Source organism: Python bivittatus, unplaced genomic scaffold, assembly GCF_059951505.1.
Source record: "Python bivittatus isolate LINGU-HERP-01145 unplaced genomic scaffold, Pbiv_v1 ctg000170_np1212, whole genome shotgun sequence".
Taxonomy (NCBI): domain Eukaryota; kingdom Metazoa; phylum Chordata; class Lepidosauria; order Squamata; family Pythonidae; genus Python; species Python bivittatus.
Genome location: NW_028277039.1, coordinates 528,329 through 555,000, shown reverse-complemented (window position 1 = coordinate 555,000; position 26,672 = coordinate 528,329). Strand labels below are relative to the sequence as shown.

The following is a 26,672-nucleotide window of genomic DNA, read 5'->3' as shown; positions in this document are numbered from 1 at the left end:
CATTGATGCTGACAACTGCAAACAAAAGGCCACTAGATGCATTTGCCAAACCACTGGGAAGGGGACAATAAAGTTTAAGTCTGGCTTATTGGAGGATTGGGTGGAAGGCAAAAACTCTGTAGAAAGCCACCCCAAATTCCCTCCAGCAATTTTAGCATCCTCTTGTCTGTATCTGCGCCCCACATGTATGTCACCTTTGCCAGATCCAGCTGTTCCATTAAGAGGCACAGAGCAGCTTGACTCTCCTGCACAAAAGGAACTGCCAATCCAGGAGTCCTGGAGGGCAAAACATGGGGGTGGTAGCCATAAGTCACCCAAATCAGACAAATGCCAATGGAGGAATGTATTGAATTGTGGGCAGGTTCTGCAAGTGGCAGCAGCTCAGGCCAATTGTCTTGTTGATAAAAGACACAGCATCTGAAATATTGCTGTATTTCTATTAGATTCTCCATTTGATGTTGGATGATGAGATGACAGATTAACTGTGATCTGCAATCAGATAATTGGCCAGGCCTCTGTTTCCTGAGCTCCCAGGAGGCCCTTGTAAGGAATGAAATGGGCCAACTTTGTAAAACAAATCCACTACTACCAGAATGCTGGTCCACTCCTGTACCAGGGGAGATCAGTAATAAAATCCAGTGATACTATGTCCCAAAGTCGGAAAGGGGAGCTTTGAGGTTGCAGCAAGCCAGCTGGTTTTGAGAAGATGAAACATAATCCCTGAAGTCTGCTCTCATTCACAACCATCAGAAGTCCCTAAGGACCCGATGCGGAGTTTTAAACATTCCATGGCCAGCTGTCTTATTGTCATGACAGAGTTGAAATACATCTTCCCTTAAAAGAAGAGGAACATATAAACAGTTTTTGGGCAACAGCTGCCCCTCCCCAGCATTGAAAGGTGGAAAATCATCTTGCAGGACTCCCTGGAGGTCATTCATCTGAGCTTTGGCATAAGCATCATACTGTGGATGAGCTTTAACAGCCTGCCTCCGCTCTCCCAGCCTCTATGGAGGATATAGCCTCTGGGGAGATTCAAAGTTGCCCGACTGCAGTATGGTGACTGGGGAGATGGGTAGGGAAGGTCATATTCAGACTTCCACGACAGGGCATCTGGAAGTTTATTCTGTGAGCTAGGAATGTAGAAGATATGAAGATCAAAACAGGAGAAAAACTGCGCCCACCTGATTTGTCAATGAGTGAGAGAGTGTGCCTTCTGCAGGACTTCTAAGTTCTTGTAGTCTGTGCATACCTGTATTGGGTGGGCAGCATCTTCCCAAAAGTGTGTCCATTGTTGGAAAGCTGTTTTTACCACAAGTAATTCCTTACTGAAGATGTCATAGTTCCATTCTGTTGGTAGAAGCAAACTGGAGTAAAATGCACATAGCAGGAGATCCATCCCCTTCTTTCTTCTCTGCCTGGACAACTGTTCCTACTGCTACATCTGAAGTGTCAGTCTGCACAATGAACTGGGGGGTGGGGTCTGGGTGCCAGAACAGTGGCTATGAACTGAAAAGCTCTAATTCTTGAAATGTCATCTGCTCTTCAGTAGACCATATGAACTCATGACCTTTCTTTAAGATTTGAAAAAGTGGCTTTATGCGATCTGCAAAATTAGGGATGAACTTCTGGCAGAAGTTAGCAAAGCCCAGAAAATGCTGTATATCCTTTACATTATAAGGTGGTTGCCATAAAAGTATGGACTGTACTTTCCAGGGTCCATCTGTAGGCCTTAAGTAGAGACCCTATAACCCAAATAGTCCAATTGAAGTAGGTTAAATGCACATTTCTCCAGCTTAGCAAAAGGTTTGTGTTCGTGGAGCCTCTTCAAAACGTTTCTGACATGCATCTCAAACAAGGAAGGATCCTCAAGAAAAAGTATGTTATCCAAGTATACCACTACATACTTGTCTAAAATGTCAGAAAATACCATATTCATGAATCTTGAGAAGACTGCCTTACAATTAACCAAGCCAAAACACATCACTATGTATTCAAATTTGACATACTTGGTATCAAATGCAATCAAGTGTTCATGTCCCTCTATCATTCTGATCAAATTGTAGAAATGTGTGCCCTTTGGAGGTGGTCCAGGAGATCAGACATAAGAGGTAATGCATAGTGGTCCCTAACTGTCGCCTGGTTCAGAAGCCTATAGTCACAAACTGTCCTCAGAGTCCCCTGCCATCTTTTTTAGGGACAAAAAAATTGTTGCAGATGCTAGAGATTTGGAAGGGAGAATAAACCCTTTTTTTACATTGTCATCCAAATAATTTTCTCAGGTTAGCTAAATAATGGTAGACATGGGATACTGTCTCTTCGTCAGAATCTGGGCCCTTGGGTTCAAACTGATGATGCAATCACATGCTCGATGGGAAGGCAATGAACTTGCCTCTTCTTCTCAAATTATTTGCAGAGCCTGGGTATTTTTCTGGCAAGGTAGGCCAGTCGCTGTGTTGGGGGGAGGGGAAGAGCACAAGGCTTGCAACCAGTGTTGTTGGCAGTTTGGGGATGGGAACGAAATAGTTCCTTTCACCCAATCCACATGTGGATTATGTAACTGCAGCCACTCGATTACCAAGACAATGGGTACTTGCAAGGAAGCAGTCACATGAAGTAGTAAAAGCTCTGTGTGATGATGATGATGATGATGATGATGATGATGATGATGATTTATGAATATCTGAAAGACAGTGAAGAAGATGCACTGAAGCTAGTACACCATGAAAGCTTACTGAATACTGACAAGACTTGGCCTACAAGTAAGACCAAATGAAGAACAGAAAAGAGAGAAGGCAAGGCAAAGCATTACATGGCCAGTACACAAAAAAATTAGCAGCCAAAGCAGATAACAAAACCTGGCAATGGCTAAGAGCAGGAAAGATGAAGAGAGAGACAGGCAGGTTATGTCAGGATCTGCGCAAGCTACTAAAGCTGATAGAAAGTAGAGTTAAAATGTAGAATAGTGATGTATAGCTAATAGGGTTAAATGTTAGAAATGTGAATTGTATGCCTGCTTGCTGATTCCTGCCATAAAAGTCAGGAGGGAGGGAGAATGAAAACAACCAGAGCCAGGTGCAACTGTTATCTTAGCTAGAGGTGCCAGCAAGGTCAGCCCATCGTGAGACCCGGGACGAGGCGCAAAGAATTTCAAGTGGGAAAGTAGAGAAGAAGGTGGGGGGGGGGAGGGGTTAAAAGGCAAAGCTTTAGGCTGGGGAAATTTAGACTCAACAATCTATAGATGCTGTATGCTGCTTCTCAATAAAGAAATCTTTGATGGAACCAATTAGAGTCCAGCAGATTTACTGAACTTGGGAACTCAGTGTGCAGACTCTGACAGGTTAATTCTGGCTGCAGAAGACTAAGCCTTAAGAACAAATGCATACAAAGCCAGAATTGAGAAGACAGCAACAGACAGCAAATGAAGAAACAGTGGACCACCTAGTTAGCTGCTGCAAGAAAATCGCAGAGACTGACTACAAACAACAGCATGACAAAGTAGCAACAATGGTGCATTGGAATATCTGCAAGAAATACCATTTGCCTGCAAGCAAGAATTGGTGGGACCACAAAACAGACAAAGTAACAGAAAATAAAGAAGCTAAGGTGCTCCGGGACTTTAGAATTCAAACAGACAAGCATCTGCCACACAACACCCCAGACTTAACAATTGTTGATAAGAAAGACAAAAGTCTGGATAGTGGACACTGCAATACCTGGAGACAGCACAATAGAAGAGAAAGAATTGGAGAAAATCACAAAATATAAAGATCTGCAAATAGAAGTAGAACAACTGTGGCAAAAGAAAGCAAAGATAGTACCAATAGTAATAGGTGCCTTGGGTGCAATCCCAAAGGACCTGGAGTACCATTTGAACACCACTTGTGTTGACAAAATCACCATCGGTCAGTTGCAAAAAGCAGCTTTACTTGGAACAGCTTATATTCTGCAACAATATTTTTAACACAATCGAACAACAACATCTGCCTATTCCAGGTCCTTGGGAAGGATTCAATAGGTGGATAAAAATGCCAAATTCAGTCTAAACATCTGGCTGACTGTGCAACCAACCATAATAATTTATTAAACTTATATGCTGCCTCACTCTCAGTGACTCTGGGCGGCTCACAAAAATAAAGGAAATTAAAATAAAATCAATAAAACATCAAAAATAAAGATAAAAGACGGCAAACACAATGAAGCAAGGGGTCTCACTTTCCCTTGCTGAAAGTCTGGGTGAAGAGTCCTTGTTCCAGAGGGTAGGTGCTGCTACAGAGAAGACATGCTTTCAGTGTCCTGAGAGATGACATTGTTTAATCGAAGGAAGCCAGAGTGCAGCAGCCCTGCAGGATCGAGTCAGCCAGGTGCTATACAACATAGGGCTTTGTAGGTAACAACGAGCACCTTGAATCGCATCCAGAAGCAAACCAGCAACTGATGCAGCTCACGAAGCTGAAGTGTTACATGGGCATACTGAGGCATGCTCATTTAGTAATGCCACCGCATTCTGGACCAGTTGAAGCTCCCAGGTGGTCTTCAAGGGCAGTTCCATGTGGCTGGTGATCAGCCATCTCACTGAATCATCAACGGAACCTCTAATATTTGTATGAGGTTTTGATAATTGTCCAGCAGGGTCATTGCTCTCAGTGATAGGTATGGCTCATTTGACTGCCCCATCTTTCAGCAAACTCAGCATGAAAGTCACTTTGGTGAGATCTGTGGGAAACTCCGGTTGTCGATCTGCCATAAACAGTTTACACTGAGTCATGAAGGTCAGGAACTGGCCTGGGTCTCCTCCAAGCTTCTCTAGCAAACTCCCATGAGAATACAAAAATACCAGCTGTGCTCCAGGCTGCTGTGCTGCTGCTGGCTGAGGTAAAGTCTGCCCCTACTATTGTGTTAGTTGCATCATTGCATTCTGAAAGTTAGTCATATGTAAATCCACCTGCTGTCAGTATTGCAACAACATTGCAGCAAGGTGCTTAGGATAGTGGGCTGCCCTGAGGATCAGAGGCCATCTGTACTACCAAAGGCAAAATCTTCAGCCTCTCTTGAAAGAGAGTATGAAACTTGCAAGGTCATCTTCCTTACTCTCTATAGTAGGTATGTAGTAACGGTAAGAGGAGATTAGTGTGACTAGCTTAGTGTACAGGCACTGGAGAAGGACATGCTGTTTTTTCTGTGTGCCCAGAGTTGCAGGGGCATTATCACTCCAAGTATGGAGCCTTCCTATAACAGCCTTCAAGGGGAGGGCATGATATCATGACCAAGTAAAGGCCCTTTTTGGTTTAGGTACTTCAAGTTCAATTAGAAATGCCATGGGGGAGGCAGAGTGGATTCACTGGCAAGTAAGTTTGGAGCCCTAGCTATGTCTGATTGGAGCTCTGTGTCTATTACATGCTGTTTAATAAGTGTTTTGGCCTGATCATACCCCAGCTTAAAGTAGAAGACTGGAAGAGAAACCCAAGAATTAGATTTTAGTTGCCACTGCCTGTTCCCATGTGGATTGAAAATCATCACTCATAGTTAATGGGGCAAAGCCAAGGGGAAAAAAGGATAGCCTGAGCCAATCACCGAGTATGGCCATCCACACTGTAGCCTCCACTTTCATGAAATTTGTCTCCAGTATCAAGGTGGTATTATAGGCACATTTAGTGAGTTGAAGGGCTGCTCTTACAATTTTGGATTATACAAGCTTTAGTGGTGCAGCTGGGCACCATAGAGAAGTTGTGTTCATGGCTTGGCTTCAAATAATTTAAGAGCTGCAGGTATATAGTGGCTACCTCTTGCTTAAGTTATTTAAAAATGACAGATGAACTCCTCTGTGTTTATTCAGCAATGTAGTCCTCATGGGCTTTCCTACCACCAGCAGAATGAAGGGCTAATCCCAGACACTTGAAACAGGAGGGCTGATCAATCTTGTGGCCATCTATGCTCCACAAATGGCTCTTGGGCCTTTAGGCAAATGCCATAACTTTAATTTTCTGATAACTGAGTTCTAGCTGGTTTTTCTTGCAGTACTGTTCCCCCAGTGCTCTTTTAAGGCCAATAGGCATTATTGAAAGTATCATGCTTTGTCTCACAGAGCACAATAGAAATGAGTCTTCCCACAAATTTTGGGAAATGAAAGTCCATGTTGTGGAGATGGCCTACCATGGAGTTAATATAGAAACTGAATAAGAGTGGGGCAAATATGCAGCCTTGCCTGGAGCCTTTCTCAGCTTCAACAGCACTGGTGAAATGGCCTGGGATTACATCTTACTCTGAGTGATGTGCCTTCATGTAGCATATGTATTAGATGAAGTAAACATCAGTCAATTGAGGAGGTTCTCTCGCAATTTAGCTTAGGATATAGAGTCAAACACTGCTTTAAAGTCTATGAAAGTGGCATAGAGGGAAGTCGTGTTACAGGAAGGGTATTTTTCAATGAGATGCTGGAATATAATGTGGTGACCAATGGGTGATTGGCCTTCCATAAAGCCAGCCTGCTCCTCTGTGAGTATATTGCTTGTTCCAGCCAGTCCTGGAATTTCCATTGTAGATGTCTTGCATAGAGCTTGCTGATTGTGTTGAAGATGCTAATTGGTTTATATTTAGCAGGACCATCCTTTTTCCCTATATATAGGAACAATGATTGCAAACCTCCAATCCTTAGGGACTTGGCCATAGGTGTTCATGCAGATAAAGAGTGAGACCAGGGTGGGGGCCCAGAAGTTCAGGTTATTTTTAATGGTCCTTGGTGGGATTAAGTCTTCCTCTGGGGACTTCCCTGGCCTTAGCTGGGCAACAAGATTCTTGATCTCTGACACTGTCACTGGTATTCATGTTGGCAAATTTTCTATAGCTTGGCCAGGACATCCATTTTCCACAGGTTATCCGTGTAGAGTTCCTGAATATATGTCTTCCAGGTCCCAGGGGGGATGCCACAGTCCACTATGGATGGAACGTTACTATGAGAACTAATGTGATATGCCAGAATAAGGCTGAGTCCTTGGATTTGACAGCCTGAATGAGTTAAGTCCAGTTGTTTTTCATGGCTTCCCTTTTCTTCCATGCCAGGAATTGTTTATAGTGTCTCTTCCAGTGGAGGACGTCCAATGCAGCTGTTGTGATATGTGATAGATATGTGAGCCTGGAAAGCAGTAGCAAGAGCTTTTTTGACATTTACAGTCCTTGTCAAAACATGGCTTGGATGGTGATGTCAGGACACTGAAGGCAATCTGAGGCCAGTAGCTTAGTTATCATCTGACAAAGCTGAGAGGCTCACTTGGCTCAGCAGTAACTTCTTCCTGCTGGCATCATAAAGCATTGGTGGTAGTAGTCCTCAGTAAGTGCCTCTTAAGGGAAGAATTTTAACTGGAGCAAGATTGGGAAGTGATCACTGTCAAATTTAGAGATAAACTTCTAGGATCCTAGCATAAGGGAGTAGGTAGGTCCCTCGAGATAATTATATAGTCAGTAATATTCTGGAGCCAGATAAGTAGATGAATTCAGCTGGATGTAAAGAGTAAAAAGGATGATCTTGATGGAGAGGGAAGATCCATTACCAAGGCAACAAGCAGATAAACACTGCAGAAACCCAAATGAGGGGGGAGGGGCATGAAAGCCTCTCAGACACTACTCAAATTCACATGAAGATAAAAGAGAGAGGAGGACAAGCACATTCAGACTTGCAAGATTGGCCAGTCTTACTAAAAGTAGTTTTAGGGACATGTGGCATCTGTTTCTTGTTCTGGTCTACCTTGTGGGGCTGACACAAAAGCACTATTTAAAATGTGGAGGTTTAACCTGAAGGCCTTTTGAGCCAGGCAGAGGTCTGCAAAGTTTCATCTCTGATCTTTTAAGCAATAGATGAGGAGGAATCCATCCTCCTCAGGGTTGGGAGGGGGACACATGCTGTGCATAGAGAGTGTGGTTGTGGGGACTCTACCTAGCATTGAGGTCCCCTCCCAGATCACAAGTACATTTGGAGTCAGTGGATCTGGGTTTCTGCCTCACTGAGGGCAGTGAAGCATTAATTACCAGCAGGGTGCAGCAGGTGAGCTTGATTAACATTGCATGGTATACAACTTGAGTGGGAGGAGAGGTCCTGATGTGGCACGTAGAGTAGTGACCAGACCCCCAAGCCTCCTTTTGCTCTTTCATGCTTTATCCTTGGTTCAGCCTCAGTTGCAAATGAATTAAATCCAGACTTCCAGGTGGAGAAATGCCAAACTAACATGCCTTCGCAATGTGGAGATAATGCCAAGGTAGAGAAAGGCGGCTGGGCAATGAGCCTAGACCTGCGGAGCTTTTCCAGACAAGGAAAAGCCGTGAGATCACCCACCTGTGCTCCAGAAGGCAGCTCCTCATGAGTAAGCCCTGCGGGTGACTTGCGGGTGGAGTGCTGGGAGCCATGGAAGACAGATCAAGTTCACAGCTTCAAGCAGAGCCTGCTTAAAGGACACTGAGTTCGCCCACTCCACTTTCTAGAGCACACTGGAGTGGGAAAATTTTTAAAGTTATAGAGATCTTCAGACCAGTAGAATACCTAAACCCTTGTGAGTGCACCTCTACCCCAAGGATTAAAGTAAAAGTAAATAAATAATTATATGGATTTAAAAATAATTAAAAGCAAAAAGTTTGCCAAGAATGGAAACCAGGAATGTTTAAAATGGATTAAGGAGATAGCTGAATTTGGAATATTGCTTATTAAAGTACTTTTGAACTAATTAAATAAATAATACATGCCTCTGTTGGAAAGAGGATTATTTGAACTTTGATTTTGATTATTTGATTTCTATCAACAAAGAGAAAAGGGAAACTGGCAGCTATGAAAGACCATATGACTATAGAACTACGGAGTGCCAAAAGGTATTAAAGAACTAAAGACTTTTTAAAAAGCCTCTTTGTTTTCTACTTCTCTTTTCTGAATTACAAATTAAAAGAGAAAAATGGAAGGAATTATGCCAGAGATTTTGCAAAAGATGTTTGAAGAAATGGAGAAGAATGTCACAGCATTAGTGACAGCATCAGTGACTGAGTGATCACATCAGTTAAAAGAGATCTGGCTTCACTTGAAAGGAGAACAGAGGAAAGATTTGCAAATATCTAAGAAAAGATGAAGAAAAGAATTTAAAGAATCTGCAATACAGTTGAGTGGAGAGGTTAAACAATTTAAAGGAAAAAGAGAAATGGAAAAAGAATTGAATAATTTGGCACTGCCAGAATTAAGAGATAAAGTTTTGTTCTAGACTGAGAGTAGGTCCAGAGGAACCTGGTGAAGATATTAGAAAGAGAGGGTTGTTGAATCCTTAGTAAAATTTTTGAAATGGGACAAAGAAGTGGACAAAGTGTACAGGATTAATACAAGATATGCAAAACTACCAAGAGATATATTTGTGCACTTTGTCAGGAAGAAGGCAAGAGACCAGGTTCTACAACAACATCTCAACAATTCAAAAGTGCAAGTGGATCAAAAGAAAGGATTGGCACAACAAATGCAACAAGAGATTGAGGAAGAGGCTACTACATTGGGAGCTATAGGTATAGCCTTTGCTAACGGACGAATGAACTGGGAAGATGGTAGAGTTTGCAGAGATGGCAGAATTGATCTGTTCGATCAATAAAACTAAGTACTTTTATAAAAGACCTTTATGGGCATTTTGCTGAAAATGGAAAAAATGAGTTGTTGACTTTTGGAATTGTAGTTTAAAAAGGGTTGAATATGGGATAGAGGGATAGAGGGGAACTATGTAGTATAATCTTAGAGAAGGAGGATGGATTGTAACTGCTGCAATGAAAATCAGACATAGCTTCTTTAATTCTTTCTTTCCTTCTTTCATCTGCAGTCTTTTACACTTTTTCTTTTTCTTTTTCCTGTTTCTTAATTTTTCTTTATATACATTTTCATATTTGTCTTTCATTCATGCAAAAAATCTTCAATAAAAATTATAGTAAAACAAGGAACTCTGGCAGATGCAAACTATCCATAGACATTCCAGGTTAGAAGAGTGACCTTATATTGATCACTTCAATGTCAAGAGGCTGTACTGCAAACCAGGGGCTGGGTGAATAATCTTTGCAGGACCAGTAGCTTAATGTTAGCCAAGCAGTAACTTAATGTTAGCCAACAATGGCTGTGGGGAGGGAGCTGGGGCACCATCAAGTTCCTGCTCTCCCCTCTCTGCCATCTGTTTGGCTATCAGGTCTCACCTCTCCTCATGAGGGGTCAGGGAAGCTTGTAGTTCTGGCAGGGGGGCTAGAAAAATCAGTGCAGCACAGGCAGCAAAATAGGGGTCACTGGCAAGCAGAGATCTCATCTCTTTAGCAGGGGGAACCTCCTTTGGCTTGTCCAGTGAAGAAAGAGGTTCCTTCAAGGCCAGGAGAAGCTCCTGAGATGGGGGAGCAGATGACAAACCTCCAAGTTGGGTTGCTATGAGGACAGAGCTTGTCTGGGATTGGCTTACAAGGCAGTTTGGGTATCAGCTACTTGGAGATTGCAATGATTCCTTAAATATTGTTGTATAAAACTCTCAGAGAAGTCAGTGTGTCATTTTCCATGTTATTGGTGAGGCAGTCATAATAGTGTGCTGACAGCTTTTGGCATGTCTAAAGGAGAAGCGATGGTGTGAGATGTTTGGGGAATGAGCAGCTCAATGAGGCCCATGCATTAAATTGGTGCTGGACTCCCATATCCCTGCCAGCACTGGGAGGGTCTGGGTGAGATGTCAGAATTTTTGCTTTGATATCTGCTAGGTTCCCTCCCCCCGCAGTTAGTAAGTTCTATATTTAGAGATTTAACTTCCTCCCTCAATGTGTGCTTAGGCTGTTGGCATGGTTTGCAGATTTATTGCAGTTGGAGCATAGGCTTTTATGGCTCTTATCTGCAGGGTCATGACCATTGTTCACTCTCCTGGTTAGGAGGCCACGAACTAACATCCTTAAAGTCGCTGATGATTTGGATGTGATAAGTCTGCCACAGGAATCTGCTCATTTGTGTGAATCTGGCAAGGAGACCTGGCTGGTTGAAAGTAAAATATTTCTTAGGCTGAATAAGTAGTGAAAATATTTAAAATCATGTGTTCAATGTAAAGGGGAAGAAGCTTGTCTCTTTTGTGAGGAGGAGCACACTGTATCAGTTAATTGTTTCAGGAATAGCTGCTCAACTTCTTGTCAATCTGAGAACTAGCTCTCATAGAAGGAAACTTGAGATTCTTGCCTACATAAGGCTGAAAATGGATTACAAGTTATTAGGAATATCACCTTCTGATCATCATTCCTCGATTCAGATGAAGTCTAGGTTTGCTTTCAAATTCTGCCTGAGAACAGGAATGATGGTCTAAAAGTGGTGGGGTGGCAGTGATAGCTGGGGCGGGGGGGTCTTATCCTTCCTAAATCTTCATCTTTGGTATTATCCTTGTACATGGAAGTGTGTATGGATTTGTCTGTGCATATATAAGGATGAGAATCCTGTCCTTGGGGCAGATTTCAACTGAAATTTGCTACTGTAAGGCTTCTACACCTTCTATTAGACTCCTTCCATTGTAGATACAAGCAAACTATGTAAGTCCCTGAAGGACATAGTGACAAATCTCTTCCCAAGCCTGAGTCTTCATAGGATCCTTAATTCATGAAGATCTCCATCAGTTAAGGATATACAGTGGTACCTCGGTTCATGAACTTAATTCGTTCCGCAACTCTGGTTGCGACCCGAATCAAATTTTCTCATAAGGTTCAATGTAATTACGGTTAATCCATGCTGAATCATATGTTGTTGTTTTTTAAACCGCAAAAATATGAAACAAAATACAGTACGAAGAGAAAGAATGCTAACCTTGCTCAACACAACTTCTGGCGTGGAGGACAGGAAGGCGGGTGGGGAGGCAGTTATTGCTTGGAGGGAGAATCCCCCTCCCTACAGGAAGCCACAACCACGTGTCATGGCAGGGAAAATGGCCACGGATCCTGTTCATCACCCGATCCGGCGTTCGCGAACGGAAGCAAAATTTTGCGAGCGGTGCTGTTCGTGACCCGAATTGGTCGTGAACAGAAGCGTTCATGAACTGAGGTACCACTGTACGTCAGATTTGGTCAACTCATGAATTAAACTGGGCTACCTCAGAAGATGTGTTGAAACTCTAAGGTAATGTGTAATTAGGGCCTTCCCAAAGCTTTGTGAATAATGTGGTATTTGGAAAGTGTAAAGCAGAATGTCTGCAAAAATAGCGTCTTTATATTCATTTTTTTCTATATAGAAAATGCCAATATCTGTTAGGCTTCTCAGGGGGCAGCCTAGACTCAACAGGAACTGGTTAATCTCAAGAAAACTCTCAGAGCTCTGATTATGAAGATTTATTAAGAAAAATAGTAAAGTAATAGTAAAAAGAATTCAGTGAGGACTCTACTTTCAGTTGAGAAACCTGCTACTTATTTTGGAAATGATTAATAGACTTACCAATTTGAGAACTAGGTCTCCCACTCTACCTCTTTTAACCTTAAATGACATATTTAAAACAAGCCTTCTTCTAAAGAGATAATTAACTAGTGTTTGTTCTCAGCCCAGCCAGCCTCAAGGGCCTTGCCCCTCTGTTGGAACACCTTCTGATTCTGAACCTGCATTTCTGATGCTCCTGGACCTGCCAAGGATTTTAGGCCTGACATTCAAACTGTCTCATGCAGTTCTCTGGTGCTAGAACCCTGAACTGTTATGGACAGTTCTTGTATTTTTACCTCTGTCCTGCTAGCAGATTGCTGATGACTCAAATTTCAAGGCAAGTCTTAAGTGCTCTCTGACTAATTACCACACAACAATAAAGACTTTCAAATTTGTATTTATCTGGTTTTTTATTTTGACTTGTATAGGATACCCAGGAATCACCATTCTTTTTCTTGAAGGCAATGCCAAGATTGCTAAGAGCCAATATAGCTTTTCAAAAATGAATAATGGAAGACAAATCTCATCTTCTTTGACAGGTAACTAAACAGGGCAAGTGACATAATCCTTTTTGATTTCAGCAAAGCTTTTGCCAAGGTTCTACATGACATTCTCACTGATAAGCTGCTAAAGTATGCTTTGGATGGGTCCTAACTGGCTGGCTAACTGTGCTCAGAGATTTAGGATTAATAGCTCTCCATTGAATTGGAGCGTAGTAGCCAATGGGGTCCTGCAAGGATATGTGTTGGGGCCAGTATTATTTTTATTAATGGATGGTAGGATTGGGCTACTTATCATATTTACAGGAGATGCCTGAGAGATCTGGCCATCACAGCAGAACAAAGACAACAGAATGAGATTGCAGTCTAATTTGAGCAGGTTGGAAGATTGGGCTGAGAGGAACAAAATGTCCTTTAACAGGGAGAAATTTAAGATATTACATTTCAGGAGAAAATATGCACATACAAATTGATACAAAATAATTTCCACATATGGCAGATATGAGTCACCCAGACGATGTGCTTCTCTTCAGGTCCTCCTTCATTTCCTCCTTAATAAAGAAGAAAGGGGTGGAGAAACACTCCTTGATTTCCCCTCTTCATATGTTTCAAACTTGGGCTTTGGGGGAACAAAGCCATCAGGTGAAAGAGTCCCTCCCCCAAAGAAAGAAAAGAACACAGAAGAAAACCACCCAGTATGAATCCATAAAGGGGCAAGGAAGGGGTCTGCTGAAGCAGGATTTGAAGGGATTTTAGATTGAATCCCAATTTTATATGTTTATAATGTAGTGGAATTGTTTAAAAGGCAGCACTGTAAACTCAGCAAAAAGCAATCAGCTACCTGAAGTAATAAAGCCCTAACAAGATACATGAAGCTGTTAAACTGCAAGAATGCAAGTCAGCTATGTGGAGGGTTTCAGACAAGTGGGAAGTGCTAGCAGCTGCCTCTGGTAACCAAGGTTTTTCAGAGAGTGGTTAAGGAAAAACAACACACAATTAATGGCAAATTCTATGGCCGTACTATCTTCCAAGTATCACACTTTGATAATTCCTCCACAGGAAATGAAGTTGACCATATCTTAAGAAGACTGCTTCTGCCACTGCTTCTTCCTCCTTATATTCCTGTGTGCAGGAGGGGTGGGGTGGAGGAGGAGCACATTCACGCTCAATAGCACATCTGCAGACATCCTGAATATTGAAAGTTTGGATTCAATTGCCCTTTCAATGAGAGCTGGAAAGCACCATTCAGGCTACTGTGTTCCTTACTGTAGGAATCCAAATCTGCCTCCCATAATTTAAATCCATGTCCTATTGTATGGAGCATTTCTGGATGATTCCTCTTCAAACATACAAAAAAGTGCTATTATATACCCCTCATGTCTTTTCTATTCCATAATCATTCTCATTGCCTTTCGCTGCATCTGTTGCAGCTTCTCTGAATGAGCAGCCTATGATTGCATTTGCCTTTTTAGAAACTAGGTCACACTCATGACTTGTATCTGGCTTGTGATGAAGTACTATTCCAAGTTCCATTTCACATATACTATTACCAAACCAGGTATCTCCCATATAATATCATTGCATTTTATTTTTTTCTGAAGTGAACTTTGCATTGTGCCTGTTAAATTGCATTGTTATTCAGCCCACTTCTCTAACCTATCAATTTACAGATTATTTTGAGTTTTGCTTCTGTCTTCTAGGGTATAACATATCTCAGCCAGTTTTGCATCATTTACTAATTTCATAAAATTCCCTCTACCTTTTCATCCTAATTGTTAATGAAAATGTTGAAGAGATTCAGGCCCAGGAATGAACCCAACTGAGGAACCTCTGAGCAATATTAACCTTGACTGGATTCTACTTACCTAACAAAATTTGGACTGCCTAAGCTTGATTGAGCTTTCTGTGTGTTTCAGAACCCACTGGCTTCTCGTTAGCTATAGACAAGTGCAGAAAAGAATACCTACCTGAAATGGGGTCCCAGATTGATGGCAGGAGCAAATGGCTTGTCTGTGACAATCGTAGTTCCAATGCCTGTGGCCTGGACTGGAATAATATAGGAATTACTGTTCTCTATAGCCAGGCTGATTTTGTCCTGAAACAGTACAGTATCATCCAAATTAACTATTAGAGTAAGTGACATTTCCACCTCTGGAGGAATAATCCCTTCACTGGGCTCAATTCTCCAGAGTGAAGGAGCACGAGCCTGAAATACAATAAAAGATATACAATCAACCAACTCCTATGTGCCAGATCTCAATACTTTAAAAGGCAAGTACATTTTAAGGAAATACAAATATGTCAAATCAGAGTAAAAATCATCCCACCCATTAAAATATGTCTACTTTCACTGCCAAGAATTGATAAACAAAACATATCAAGGATACTCTGAAGTGGCACTGTATATAAACAAAGAGCAAACCCCATCCCATTCTAGCACTGAAGATATTACCTAGCCAGGTAACAAAACATTTGCAAGAAAACAACCAAGCTCAGAGAACCCCAAGGACTCCACAGTTCTGCAAGATTTTGATATATTTCATATATTCTTATGATATATTATTTTGATATATCATACTACAGTTATGTCGCACTTCTGAAGTAGCTGAGTTTTGTTTCTTGACCTGGTCTACTTGAAGGGCTGACAAGGATCTTCAAAGCCTGTCCAAAACCTTCACTGCTCCTTTTCAAGGACAACAAGATCAAGTTGTGGATATTCTGAGTCTTTTTCTCACATTTTCTACTTTCCCAGGACTGAGAAACCATTATTCCTCTCCCATGCCCTTCTCAAGGCCAGAGATACATTCTTCTACAGCAGCAGAGTCCCAGGAAATTCACCAAGCTCCCTCTGAAACCTAATTAGGTCCCTCAGGCACCGGGGACAGACAGAACAGAAATTTACCTCCCTAAATTGTAGCCATTAGTTCACAAGGGTTTCCATAAGAACCAGCCAGACAACAGGAAGACTCTTAGTGAACCGAAATGGAGACTATGGACACTATAAGCTGTAACCCAAATCCTAAGGGAGTTGAAACCATATTAAAAATATCCAAGCAGTGGGAAAACATGAGATCAGCCAATTACAATAGAGAAATTTATTTATTTAATTTAATTAATTAATTAATTAATTAATTACATTTGTATGCTGCCCATCTCCCCCAGAGGGTGACTCTGGGTGGCTCACAATTAGGCAATGAGGCAATCTATAATACTTTATGGAATGGTGGAATTGCAGAACATTTTGTAATGGAGCTGTCACAAGGTTGACTCTAAGAAGTTACAGAATTTAACATAACAACACTATTTGGCTTTATAAAATATTCAGATGGCTGAGGTTTTTAACAACCAACATTATTTATTTATCAAATTTATATCCAACTGTACTCATGGAAGACTCTCAGCTCACAATAATAAATAAAACACAATAACCAAATAAAGAAATCTTACAAAGGCAGTAAAACAGCCCAAAACAATACATGGTGTCAGATCCTAAAAGCCATCCAGAAAAGCTCTGTTTTCAGCTTCTTCCATCCATTAATGCTGGAGACAGGCAAACCTCCAACAGGAGGTCACTGTCTTCTGTACAGTTAGTGGCAATTGCTCGAAGGAAATGTCTTCTGTGCCACTAAGAGCAGAGTTCAGAGATCTGACTGGTGAATAAGCCTTTTTTACTGTCGTAAGGAAATAATTCATTAATGGGCTGCAATCAAAAAGTCTTTGTGAGAGTGTTGACAGCAGAGAAAATTGCTAAGGCCTCAGCCATCATGAAGTGACAAGAAAGACCTATAGAAGATGTCTAGTCCATAAGAACATGCAGGCATAAAAGAGCTAATTACTCCTTCATCTGTCATGCTTATTCCTGACAAAATTTGGAGGAGGAGGAGGAGGTAGAACCACTGAAGCAGGGCCAAGAAGAACCAACTGAGGCAAAGTTCACAGACCAAGCTGAGATCTGGCCAAGAAGTACTTACTTTGCTTTCATTTTCGATTGTTACTCTTCTTAGCTTGAAGTAATCATTTACAACTGACAGAACACTATATGAAAGGAGTTGCCAAAGTAGGCATTTGCTCATTCAGAAAGAGGTTTAGGCAATCTAAAATATGAAGCATTAGCACAGGTGATGGTGATGGTACATTCTAGAGTTTCTATATGCAACAAGAATATAATTATCAAGACACAAACTCCCTGTAGGCCAGAATGTGCAGTGACTATAGCTGAGTACTTCATGGAATCGCAGGGTACTATGGAAACCCAAAACAATAGGATCTGAAACAGGAAACAGCAGCAGTCAACAGCAATGTGAAGAAATCCACAGTGGCAAGGGCAAATAGCAGTAGAAAAGCATATGCTGCAGAGATCTATGGCCACAAGCTAGCAGTCTGTTAACAACTGAAGAATGGCTAGCAACTGCATTATACAAAACCACTAGGCACTGTATAAGCAGATTTATGGGAAAATCTTTAAGTGTTAAAAATGTTAATGTGATGATGATGATGATGATGATGATGATGATGATGATGATGATGATGATATATTAAACTTGTGTATGTTGAGCCATATACCAATGCTTTGGAATTTGGCTGTTTATCAGGAATTATGGCAGTATTGAGCATGGTGATGATGATCATGTTATCCATTCAATCGTGTCTGATTCTTGGCGATTCTATGGACCAGCTTTCTCCACATTTTCTGATCTTATATGGCTTCTTTCAGTTGCTTTATGCTCTGGTTGGTGCTGGCTTTGATGGTGTCTAGCCACCGTGGTTTTGGCAGCCTCGTTCTTTTACCACTGACCATTCCAAGCATGAGTGCCTTTTCCAGTGAGTTTGATTGCATGACATGGCCAAAATAAATAAGGCGGAATTTTGTGGTTTTGCCCTCCAGCAATATGTCTGGCTTTATACGCTTCAAAACTTAATTGTTGGTCACTTTTGCTGTCCAAGGAATGCGCAGAAGCCTTCTCCAACCTCACAGCTTCAATGAGTTGATTTTCCTCCTGTCTAGTTTGTTCATGGTCTAACATGGTCAGGCAGTTACGGGAATGAAGATGCGACCTCATATGCATTTAGTTGCCGGGCCGATGCCCTTGCTTTTCCTTATTCGATTCATGCTCATCGTTGCTATGTGACCTAGTGGGATTCGACACTTTATTTCTGGACTGGATTCCCTGCTTTGATCGATCTGCAATCTTAGGAAAGTGAATTCTTACACACATTCAATCTCTTAACTGTCAACTGCTATTTTGACATTTCCATTCCTTGCAGTGGTCATGAGCTTGGTCTTTTTGATGTTCAAGAAGAGGCCAAAGATCTCACTTTCTTCTTTCATCCTTTTGATCAGATCTTTCAGGCCTTCTTTGGTTTTTGAGAGGAGAGTTGTATAATCCTTCCTCCAATCTTTACTCTGATTGTTGATTCTTCAAGTTCCAGATTCCTCATGATCACTTCAGCATACAGGTTGAATGAGAAAGGTGAAAGATTGCAACCTTGCCATGCTCCTTTCTCTATCTTGAACCAATCAGTGTCTCCATATGGTGTTCGAACAGTGGCTTCCTGATTTGTGTACAGTGTCTGCACCAACTTTGACCAGATGTGTTGGCACTCCCAGGTCTTCTAAAGCTCTCCACAGCTTGTCATGATTGACACAATCCAAGGCTTTCTTGTAGTCAATAAAGCAGATGTAGATGTTTTGATATTCTTGAGATTTTTCCATGATCCAGCATAGAATTGTAATATGATCACAAGTGCCACAGCCCCTTCTGAAGCCAGCTTGAACATCTGGTAATTCCCTTTTGATGGTTGGTGCCCGTCAGGCCCAGCCCAAGGACAACAGGGAAACAATCCAGCCAAGTTCAGTTCTTTATTGCTTACACCATATAGATAGAATCTTGCCAGACTAAATCTGTACTATGCTAACCTAATAGATATACTCTGGGAGAATCTAGGGAGTGGCTATCTTAAGTCTCTTCTTCCCATGCTCCTGCTTTGGACTATGTTGCCTCTTGTTTCCTCCCTGAAATGCGCTCCTTGTTCCTGAGAACCTGGATCTCTACTGCATTCCATCACACCACCTCCCCCTTTGTAGATACATTCCATCACAGTGCCAGATGTTGTTGTATGATCTTAAGGAGAATCTTGCTAGTGTGAGGGATGAGGGCAATTGTGCGGTAACTGCAGAAGTCCTTGGAGTCACCCTTTTTTGGCAATGGAATGAACAGTGATAGTTTCCAATTCAGTGGCCATATGTTCATTTTCCAAACTTTTCTCAAACATTTTGAGAAACTGGAAATGTGATATTATTCCAGATGTAAAGGAAAGGTTGTCAGAAACGTGTGATCCATCTGTTTTCTACTAATCAAAGGATGCAGCAATGTGTGTTACAATGGCAGAGATTTTGTGATTTTTACAATAATATTTTGTACTGATTGTATTATAATTGTGTATTCATTAGTAAACCAATAACTATTGATACAAGATAAGGTAGGGTTTTTTTTCCCCCTTTTCTGCTATCTTTTCTCATTTTGTATTCTTTGTTTGTTCTCTGCCAGGATCCAAGCCCCCAAGTCAAGAGTGTTGCTTTGGAAAATGAATGTTAGTTTACTTTGAGAATATAGTATAACTTCCACCTATTACCAAGCTATATCCCATTTCAGCTTGGAACTGAAACTATAACTGGAGAAGGCTAGTGGCCAGTAACCATATTCTCCAATCATTGTATCTACCTGTCCAGTAATGGTGTCTGTAGTGGTACTAAAATACAATCAAATTTTTGGCTAATCATCTTTGTGAGAGAGATTCCAATGATGGGTTGGGTTTTTGTGGCTGCTCTTTTGACTGTATAATTTGTTCTCCTGAAGAAATGTTGACAATAATTAACAGAGAGTGGATAATCATTTCTGAAACTGCTCCAGCACACCCTTTGTGAGAGAAACGTAGCTTTCTCAGTACAGCTGAAGCTTTCTTTCTCCCATTTTCTCCCATCCCCGTTTCTCCCATCCACATTGAGTAGGATTAAAGTGATCCCATGCCCACAACTGAACCCTCAAAGATAAATCTTGAGAAGAAGTATACAGCTCTGGAGGGAAGAGGTTGTGTTTTAGTATATTGGCAAAAGAACTCCGACTAGCAGGGTCCAGAAGGCGGGCCTTCTCTGCTGTAGCCCCCGCTCTTTGGAACATCTTGCCCCCGGAGGTGAGACAGGCCCCCTCATTCCCGGCCTTTCAAAGGGATTTGAAGACCTGGCTCTGCCATCTGGCCTGGGGTGGGGAGGGAGGTTGTCAGAAATGGGGTTGGCTAGCCCCCTAGAAGCCTAGTGTGGCTTCCATCAGCCTCTTGGATTTTTTTCTCTTCTTTCCATCTGTGTAGATGTGTGTGTTTTTTTATAAATTTTAATCATGTATTTATTGTTTTAACGATGTAAACCGCCCAGAGTCCCCCATTGCGGGGAGATGGGCGGGGATAAGTGTATGTATAAATAAATAAATAAATAAATAAATAAATAAATAAAATATCAACAATGTATTTTTCTAACGAACAGCTATTTGAACAACTAATAGAACTGCATTTCACCTACATTATCCATGAACATCTAGTCAGATGGTGGACTAAGACTGATACTGGTTGTACTACCATCACATAACTTATGTGTGAAGTATGTTGTATTATGTGAAAAATGATCCATAGTCCTTTTCTTTCTTCTTCTCAACCCCTTCTTATTCCTATTTCATGGGAGGGGAAAGTGAGTGTCAGATCCCAGCTTCACATCCAATATTCATATAATCACTTAGAAATTATCAGCAAAATGTTTTTTGTCAAGGCCTGCCCCAAAGAGTTGTAAATCACATTAGCAGACATCACTATCCATTGCTGTGGAGAGGTTAGCATATTGTGCAAAACCAGCCTCTTTGGTTGGGTTATGGCTGCTATATTGTACAAACCCAGAAAAACGGTTAAATCAGTAATCAAATTAAGTATGTGATACAAATGCAGCTATTGAGTTGAGTGTATATATGTGCTGTACGATTATACATATACTGATTAGAAGCACATATTCACGATACCTTCAGTTGTAAGAAAAAGACAGACAAGCTCTTGTCTACCTTCTCCTAGACTTCTTGGATGCCACTGGCTGACAGCTACAGCTAGGGTATTCTTTTTACTTATTCATTTAAGTTGCTAAATATTCATCTATACCTCTTCATGGAACCTCCACTACTCCAAGTGCTGCGTGTCTCTAGATGATTTCATGGGAGGGCTTCTCATATAATCATGGCACAAGCTGTTAACAAACAACCCCTTTTCAGTTTTAGTTCCCAATATGAAACCGCTTCAAAATTTACTTACCATATGTGCCTTAAATGGTGCAGGAATAACAGACTGATTTGAAAGACAAAGTGTCCTGGAAACATCCTTTAAAACCTGGATGCAGCCAAAATCTATCTTAGCAGGGTGCACATAAACAACAGGACCTTCTCCAAAAGACCCGAGTTGGATTTTCTATGCCAGGGAATGAAAAGAAGCAGAGCAAAGTTAACATAGCAACACTGATTGTGACTGATCATGACTGCTGGACATGACTAGGATATTCTAAAGCAACCTTCCAAGATCTGAGCAACCTCTGGATGTGTGGATTACAGCTGTCAGAATTTCTTAGAAAACATAACTATGGGTGAGAATTCTGGAAGCTGAAGTCCTCATAACTAGAGGATACTTAAATTGAGGAAGGGTGATTTTCATGCAACATGGGTTCATTCAAGTCCAAGAGTCCTAGCATGAGTAAAGGGGACAAACCTTGACCCAGCATTTGAGTTTCCAGGCTCATCCAGTATAGAGGAGCATAAAGCTAACCTTGAAAAAGGAATGCAAGAATAGTTAGATAACATCCACTTAGCCTGGGAAGGAAGAAGGAATGAGAAAGAAATTCAAGATAACCCCACTTTGATTCTCTTTAGTATAACAGAGGCCAGAGGGAAATGTCAGGGTTTCAAGATTCTGTAATTATCTTCTACACCAAAAAAGTAGAATTCCAATAGTCCTTGTGGTGTCTGTTTCCTGACATGAACTACTTCAAAAGGGATGATCTCCAGTCCTCAGGATGGAAAATAAATACTGTTGATACACATTTCCATATGGAAGTATCACTACTTTTGCCTGCACATATCTACCCATATGCACAGCTCATGTCAAGACCCTATTTTGTACTTAAAAAGCTCATTTTCTGTGACCTTGATATAATTAAAGGAATTGCTATAATAGAACTGTTAATTAATGCTGGCTTATGGTGATATGGAAACATCACCATTATTGATTGATAGTGAAATGTCCACTCAGAGTCCTTTGGAGTGAACTACCATAATACAGGTAGTCCTTGACTTACAACCACAATAGGGACCAGAAAATTAATCGTTAAGTGGTGCGGTCATTAAGCAAGACATCATGTGACTGCACCTGATTTTACAACATTTTTTGCAGCAGTTAAGTGAATCACCATGGTTGTTAAGTGAATCATGCGGTTCCCCATTGATTTTGCTCGTCAGAAGCCAACTGGGAAGGTTGAAAATGCCAATCATGGGACCCTGGTGTAAGGTTTGCCCCGTTCGACAGAGAAACTCCCGTGACACGTGTGGTTCACAAAAGAGGTTTACTCATGCGTAACGTAGCAGTCACAAGCAAAGCCAGGACTGGTTTGGTACAATTGCATCACTCGTTATATTCCCCCCTTCCCGCGCTTTTTTCGCCCCGCGATTGCGTTACCGCTGCGGATTATCGGCCCCCCAATAATCCCTCTTGATTGTCCATGATGGCAGGTTTGGTCAGGGTCCATTGTCCTTGATTGGCAGTCCCCCTCCGGCTTGGGTTGGTCCCCCCCCGTTACGTGCAAGCCCGAGGGTTCTGTGTTGCGCGGCGATCTTGTTTCGCTGCCTGCGGCCCCGTTCATTGTTGGCTCGCGCCGTTATCAGTGTATAGTTAAAACTTCTGCTGCGGTTTTCCTGTTTGGCTGGGCGCAGGTGGCCCATTAATTAGCGGCGCTTTCAGTTCCTCTTTCCCTCGCTAGCTGCCGCCGGTGGAGTTCGCGTGGTCTGGCTGCGAGCTTCCCCAAAGCCCCGTGCTGACCGAACCTGACACCTGGGACGCTGCAACCATTGTAAATATGTGCCGGCTGCCAAGCACCCAAATTTTGATCATGTGACTGTGGGGTTGCTGTAATGGTCATAAGTGTGAGGACCAGTCGTAAGTCACTTTTTTCAGCACCGTCGTAACTTCAAATGGTCGCTAAATGAATGGTTGTAAGTCAAGGACTACCTGTAATACTTGGTCAAGAGCTAAGTAGGCTTAGTTGATTTGCTTTGATTTGGTGCTTAGGTATCTACTTTATATTTAACTTATATCACAGGACAGGAGGAAAACCATTTTACCATATGTGATTCCATTTAAAATAGAAGAATTTTTTTCTCTTGAATCTGACATGCTTGGTTTTCAGTTTCTCCCTCTAACTGCAGATAAGGGCATTCATTACTGTAGAAAATCCAGGGGCCTGCTGGCTAGCTGAAGACCCTCCAGTATTCTAGAAACACAAGCAAAGTCTTTGATAAGAGGCAGGAGAGGTGAAGTTCTGGGGGAGATGAAGCTGTTTGTCCCTGGGAAGCCTTGGTAGAAGCAAGGGCTTTAAAGTACAGACTTTGTCTGATTGAGCCTAGGAAATCAGGCCCAACACTCAAAAAGCCCTGTAACCACTGGAAGCTGGTGAGGGAAAGCGTGTACATATATCTGAAGGATTCTTTTCTTTTCAGTGCTGCTTGTGCTCAGCAATATAGACTTAATTTGTGATCCTGTCATCCCTTCTCCTCTCTGTTGGCTGCAGTTAATGATTGCTAAGTTTGGTATACAACTATCAGTCCTATGTAACGAGGTACATCTGAACTAGTCTTCAATACTTCCTTTGTTGGCTTTAATTTTTTCTTATTCAAGCATGGGGTTGTCCTAGGCACTACAGATTCCAAAACTGCTTGGGTTGGTAAATCTGATTAAGAGGGGAAAACTTATTTAAAAGCTTATTTCTGAAGAAGAGACATTTCCTGTTCTGTCCCATCCAAATTCCAGTTGAGGGGGGGAACTTCCCACTCAAGGAACAGGTGGTGGTAGCATAACTATCTGCCCCAGGAGAAACTCTCACCCAAGGAGAAGCCACAACCAGACATTCAGAGATCCAACTTCTGCAGCTACAAATATTATGGTATCTGAGGAGACTTGCATTTCAGCCTCCTTTCTAAAACCTAGTGAGACATAAACATTCTTAGAAACTTTGATCTTTGCATATCACGTGCTTAGCTATCTTGAACAGAGTGAAATCATATGGAACAACTTTTGTTTTTCAAGTAGTAAGAAAACAAGTGAATGATCAACACACATTCTCAATTATACAATATCCAAATTTCCAAAAAAAATTAGAAATAAGCATTTAACTGTAAGTTTTTAAAGGGGATTTCCCCCAGATCTATATTCCAGACTCTAGCCACTTACATATAGAATTTTTGAACCATCCCCAAACCATTGGCACACACAGAACCAGTTAGCATCATTTTGCTATGGATTATCTGGAATGCTATTTTCAACCACACTTCATTCTATTGTCCATTACTAGAATGGCAGATTCTATGATATATATGACACACATCTTTATTCTTCTCTAACGCATCTTCTGACTTAAAGCAAACCAATGAGCTTATCATTACCAATGGAATGCCATCTTTTCCTGTCCTCCTGGAGCAGAGGTATTTTATTGCACTCACTGCAGGCAGTACAAGGCTTAGTAAAGGCCTCTTTATTCATGCTCATTCAATCCACTCACCAGTGGGAAGTCTTCATTCCCAAAGACAGCTATGTAGGCCACTGTTTCCTGGTGTCCTTTTTCCTCAACTTTCAAAGTTAATGGGATTTCAACTGTGGCACGAGGTGGAATAATACCGCAAGGCACTGGACTTGAATACAAGATGGTAGGGGACTTCTCATATTCCTAGGTGGACATAAAAGCACCAAGAATTATCTGCTTTAAACCTTTCTACTTCTGTGCTGTCACCATCTCCTCCAGTAAAATCCACGTCTTTTGTTTTTTTTACTGTTCATGATAGAACTCTGAAAATTTATTTCAGCAAACCTTTCAGTGGCTGATTTCAATAGCATAAGAGCAACAAAGCAACAAAATATCAAGACATCCTTAAATCAAATGTTCAATAGCAAGGTAAACAAGAGTAGAGTTAAGAAATGATCATAACTGGACTGAGACATTTTATCTCTTCTTTTCTACAGGCACGTTATTAAATCCACTGTGCCTCTACCGTCGCTACCATTCAGTTCCTCGAGCAGAAGCCTTCTACCTGTACAAGGTTATCAGTCTGGAATGAAAAATCGCTCCTAGAAGCATCAGGACCTTCAAACAGAAAACAGAAAGCAAACAAACCTGGCGAAGAACACCATAGCATCCTGGAAGGTCACTGTTGTTAACAAGTTTTGCCATTTGTTGATATTGAAATTTCAGGAAACAACGTCCAAAATTCACAACAGGATTAGCCACATATAGTGGAGGTGTGAAGCATCTAGTTAATCGAAAAGCAAATAAATAAAAAACAGATTTTTAAAAAAATTCTAACCCACAATGGAGATGCAGAGAATAACACAATTATCATTCTGAGAAAGGTTCATCAGCTGGTTATGTAGATTTCTAAAACTTCACATACAGGTAGTCCTCTAGTTAACCATTCATTCAGCGACCATTCGACGTTACGATGGGGCTGAAAAAATGGACTTACAACTGGTCCCTGAAGTTACAGCCACTGCAGTACCCCTGCAGTACCCCTGCAGTCATGTGATCACAATCTGGGCACTTGGCAACCCGTTTGCACTTACAACCACGCACTCTGCAATCACATGATCGCCATTTGCAACTTTTCCTGCTTGCTTCCCACAAGCAAAGTCAATGGGGAAGCTGGCGGGGGAGGTTGCAGTCTCACCCGCCCACCCCAGCTTTTCTTCACTTGCATGCACCACATCCTCCTTCCCCCTTCATTTGCTCACAAGCACACAACATGGCTTCCTTCCCTCCTTTACACGCACCAGCACCTTCCTTCCCCCTTCACTTGCTTGCACGTGCTGCACCCTCTCTGCACTGTGCTGAGACTCTGGGGCTTTGCAGGAGGAAGGAGGAAGCTTCACAAATGGTCAGGAGCTTTCAATGTAAGCTGCAGAGTACGTGTCAGAGCTGCCCCTGGAGCAGTGCCTCTGGAGAGTCCTTGAGCGAGCGAAGGGGGAAGGAGGGCCAAGAAGCCCAAGCCACAGCGTGGCAAGCAGCCCCAGAGCTGCACGGTTCTGGGGCTACTTGCTGCCCTGCAAGGCAGGGTGCAGGGTAGCCAAAAGAGCAGAGATGGGGGAGAGATAGGCAGGTGGCAGGACCTGGAGGCAGTTCCTTACCTTACTGAGGTTCAAGGCTGGGAGGGACCAAGCCCAGAATGGCTTGGCTTGGGGTGGGTCCTCAGCTACAACCAGTGGAATTCATTTAACGACGACAATGGGGAGTGCCGGGATTGCCATCACTAAGTGATGCAGTCGTGTGATGTCTCACTTTACGACCGCATTGCTTAGTGATGGAAATTCTGGTCCCAATTGTGGTCGTAAGTTGAGGACTACCTGTAGTAAATTAAAAGTGAAGCTGCTGGAAGCAGACTCACACTTGATCCTAAGTATCAAGAGATGATGTGCCTTGAAAT

The 26,672-nt window shown here is 41.9% G+C and overlaps 1 protein-coding gene across 8 annotated transcripts in view; it reads right to left on the bottom strand.

Annotated features, from left to right (window-relative positions):
* Positions 1–26,672, bottom strand: part of HYDIN (HYDIN axonemal central pair apparatus protein) — a 346,241-nt gene that overhangs the window by 224,104 nt on the left and 95,465 nt on the right. For all 8 annotated transcript variants that reach the window (XR_015795149.1, XM_088135435.1, XM_088135430.1 and 5 more), the window contains exons 16-19: positions 25,370–25,505; positions 24,761–24,925; positions 21,256–21,408; positions 14,880–15,118 (exon numbers count right to left, since the gene is read on the bottom strand). Coding sequence is in view for 7 of the 8 variants with exons in the window: in XM_088135435.1 (XP_087991561.1) it covers positions 14,880–15,118; positions 21,256–21,408; positions 24,761–24,925; positions 25,370–25,505 (693 nt within the window). In the remaining variant the exon portion in view is untranslated. The remainder of the gene's footprint in view (positions 1–14,879; positions 15,119–21,255; positions 21,409–24,760; positions 24,926–25,369; positions 25,506–26,672) is intronic.